The 3945-nt window shown below is 38.5% G+C and overlaps 1 protein-coding gene across 1 annotated transcript; it reads left to right on the top strand.

The window, feature by feature from the left end:
- The first annotated feature begins 1652 nt into the window (after nucleotides 1–1652).
- Nucleotides 1653–2806, top strand: LOC147262286 (uncharacterized). The gene is made up of 2 exons (XM_086202504.1): nucleotides 1653–1905; nucleotides 2388–2806. The coding sequence occupies exons 1-2, from the start codon at nucleotides 1653–1655 to the stop codon at nucleotides 2804–2806; spliced, it is 672 nt and encodes a 223-aa protein (XP_086058630.1).
- Nucleotides 2807–3945: the final 1139 nt, after the last annotated feature.

The raw sequence follows: 3945 nt of genomic DNA, 5'->3' as shown, positions 1-3945 counted from the left end.
CGCTCTGGATCGGCAGGTATGACTGTGTCCAAACTCCTACCTCCTACCCAGCAGATTACTGCCATTGAAGAAGAGTGGGTAAACATTTGCAAGCCATTAACAAGATGTCCCTCTGAATTTTTTTGCTTGCCCTACAAGTCTATGTTCAAGATAAAACATCCCATTTTTTCTGAACAGCTGGATGGGATTGGTCTTTCCTTGAGAAAGTGGGTTATATGGCTCTAAATTCTGACCAAATACTTAAATAATATACTTAGCACCCACCACCATTCATTGAGCTGAGCAAACTTGCGGTCTGCTGGTCTCTGTGGGTCTCAGCTGCCTACCTCAGCACAGTTGTCTGGCTCTGGGGAGGATGGACGATAAGCACATTTCCCAAAAAATTGCCATGTTCTTAAGGTTTGTTTCTATTTTTCCATTTACTTCATTTTTCTGGTGAACAAAATTGCGCACCGTTAATGCCATCCAAGGGGGACAGAGAATGTTTGTGGTCAGCTTTTCACTATACTTTCAAGTGTAGCCATTTGGTAGGTCATTATTTTTTTATGTCTTAGCCTTCTGTTGGCCGCGTCCGTGCCTTGTTTGATCGTTAATAACTAACAAGCTACCACAGAGCTGAACAGGAAGAATAAAATAGCACTATTACATGACATTACAACAAAATTATAGGGAACAATAATGGATCAGAACATTTCCAAAAAAAAATCTTCAGGATTTCAGATTGTTTTCTTTTTCAAAGGAGAGCACAAGTCACTTCCAGAGCAGTAGGCCATGAAGGCTGTGGTAGACAAAAAAGACATCTCTCAGACATCTCTCACTGTGCAATTTTTTTGGGATAAATCGATTCATTTCACTATCAATCCAATTAAGGTGTTTTCGCAAACCTCTAACATGGAGTTCAGTGAACTCTAGCTTGCAAGGTTGTGGGCGAATGAAAATCGTGTCGGTTCTGGTCTTTTAAATGGAAAGCCAAAGAGTCCAAAATAGAAGACGATATCCTATTAGGTGTGCTGCACAAAAACAGTGGCACAGTTTTTTGTCATTCGTGAGAAAGAGTGGGGGCTGATTGGGTGGCGTTAGGGTCAGCGCGGGGTAAACTGATCACTGCCATCTAAAGACGTGAAGTTGCTGGAATTAGTTTTGGATAATTAGAAATGTTGTTCCAGCTAAAGTCTGAGTGCACGCTGCTGTAACTTTGTTATGTCCCACAGCTGAAGTCTGAAGATAGTCACAGATATTTTTAGTGTAACTGATGCGCAATGTCGAGGTGCTCCAGCACTGACGTCCCCCGTTACAAGAAACTAGGACATGAGTGACATTTTGCTGCTAGCTAGAAAGAAATCAATTCCTGTCACACAAATTTAACGAGGGCACCAGGGAGTTTTAAAAAAAGGTATTAATCACTGATAGATTAACAGATGGCACATGCCACATAAACCAATAGACAGTCACAATATGGCTGTGCACCAGTGATTTGACTTTCTTAGCCTTATCAATAAGCTTCAATTTTACTCATATTTTTTATTTGGGGCTACTAAAATACCTGGCATGTTTCCTTTATTTGCTACTTTATTTGTTCCTTTTTTGCTTTAAAAGTTTAGACTATGTCCCTGTAGAATAATATAGTCACATAAAATATACTTGTTAACACCATGACTAACTATTTTGTAGAGTTATCCATCAATGAACATAATTCCAGTGATAAATATCCAGTCCAGGGCGTGAGCGTAATCTTCAGCAATTTCATCTTGATCGGCTGCCCATTGCTACTGGCCTGCATGTGTATCGAGCGCAACCTGGCAGTGACGAGACCCGTGCTGTATCTGAGAGTGAGAAGGAGAGAAAACTACAAGGCCGTTTCCGCTGTGGTGTGGGTGATCACCTTAGCCTTCTGTTTAACTACAGGTAAGCCACGAAAAATAATTAAGCCACGAAAAAAAAAAAAAGCATTAATAACAGCATTAAGATGAGTCGCATCCGGAGGAATCCGCCACCTTTTATCGATCCCATCATGTTGTGATCACGATCTTTAATCCGCATCTCGATATTCTCCACCTGTGCAAGAAGTAAAGTGTCTTGGGGGGGAAAAAAAGAAAGAAATGGTGACAATTTGAGAGCACAGAATTTTACTTTACGCTCGTCACTTTGACAACTTTAAAGTTATTTGGTGAACTATAGTGAATATAAAAATAAAAACATTCAGTCTTTAAGCCAAAAAAGTAAATCTTGAGGTAAATCAATAGCCCTGCTCAGGTCCACGTCAATACTGGTACCAAAAAGAAAAACGTGGGATTTGTCATTTTTAAGATAAAGTCAATTTTTAAAAAAAAGTGAATTTCAGAAAGCCTTTTTCTATTACCATGTTTTTGTTTTCTTGTTCCTAACAGGTATGGTGGACAATATTACCATCATGATAATGACTGTGTCCATCATCATCTCCTCCCTCTTCTTCATAATGCTCGCCTGCCTCGGGGGTGTGGTCTGGTCACTGTGGCAACACAATCCTGCTCACACCGCAGATGGCAACCAAGCACGCTTTAACTCCCCCATAAAGAGACAGGCAGTGGGAAATGTGGTGTTTGTATTGGTATCTGCAGTGGTGTCATACCTCCCAGTTCTGATGATGGTTTCCATGATGACCTTTATCGTTTATTTCGGTAAACCACTGAATAGAAGCCTTTGTAACTTTTATCAATCAAGTCTGTTATTCCCCAGGTTAGGCGTGTTCATAGGTCCTCTATTCTACTTCTCGAGGGTCAGACAAGCGTGCTGCCTTCGTGGAGCAAGAAAAATTAGGAATACGTAAAGACTTCAGTCTCATTCTGACCAATTTTTGGAACATCCAGATTGTATTCTGACTGATTCGTGTGGAAACCTGTTTCCGACAGGTGAAAAACAAACAAAAAAAGAATTACACCAACCTCAATGTGACACAAAAAATCAGGGGTTGGTCATAATTATGATATAAATGTAGACATTATAGTAAAGTCATATTTATGAGATAAAAAGTCAGATTATGAGGTAAAAAGTCTAAATTATGTGATAGAAATCATAATTATGTTTTAAAAAGTCTAAATTATGAGATACAAAATCAACAATTATAACCTCAAAAGTCTAAATTAAGAAAGGGAAAGTCATAGTTTTAAGATAGTAAGTCAGTTATACAATAAAAAGTTAAAGTGTGTGATACAATGTCATAATTATGAGATCAAGAGTCAGAATAATGAGTTATAAATTGAAATTATGACGTTTGGTGTCCAGAGCCGGGGAGGCTAACCTTTGCAGAAAGCTCTGGTGCAGGGCATGCGCAGTTCACATCTCAAACTGACTTGTCTGCAGTCTGAACAAGTGGCATATCATTTGACTCATATAATGTACTGTGTATATTGCAAAATATGAAGAAATTTAATAAAGTAAATTAAAATCTCTTTTTTGTCAAATGAACAAAACTCATTCTCATTCTCAAGGACAGATCATCATCGTCTTTGCAGGAGATTATGATGTCACGTCGACAATAATTTAGAGTATGAAATATCAGCACCTGATTATGTCATTTTTGTTGTATTTGTCATAAATAGCATGTGCATTGTTTACATATGGCCAAAAAAAGCCTTTTATATCTGGTCAGCACAGTACGGCGTATTATCATTAGCATGAAAACGTATTTCCAAATCACTCGTCTTCTCCTTTGAGATTATACAGCAGCCGGCATCCATGCAATACTAACGTTTTTCAAAATGTCAAGTTGTACTACCTATTATATTTGATCAGCACTCTTGTGCATACACAAAGGATAGCGGGTTATCCGTTGTTAAGGGAGGATGGCAAATAACCCCGTTTCCCAAAAAATTAGCGTATTCCTTTACTAGATTGATTTCAATTTCATATTCATCTTTTTTTCCCACAATTGATATGGTCTGTACAGTATTAGGTTGTTTTGTCGGC

The sequence above is a fragment of the Aulostomus chinensis genome, chromosome 4 (assembly GCF_037954235.1).
Source record: "Aulostomus chinensis isolate RoL2024-O1b breed Wild chromosome 4, RoL_Achi_v1.0, whole genome shotgun sequence".
Taxonomy (NCBI): Eukaryota; Metazoa; Chordata; class Actinopteri; order Syngnathiformes; family Aulostomidae; genus Aulostomus; species Aulostomus chinensis.
This window is presented reverse-complemented; position numbering and strand designations above follow the sequence as displayed.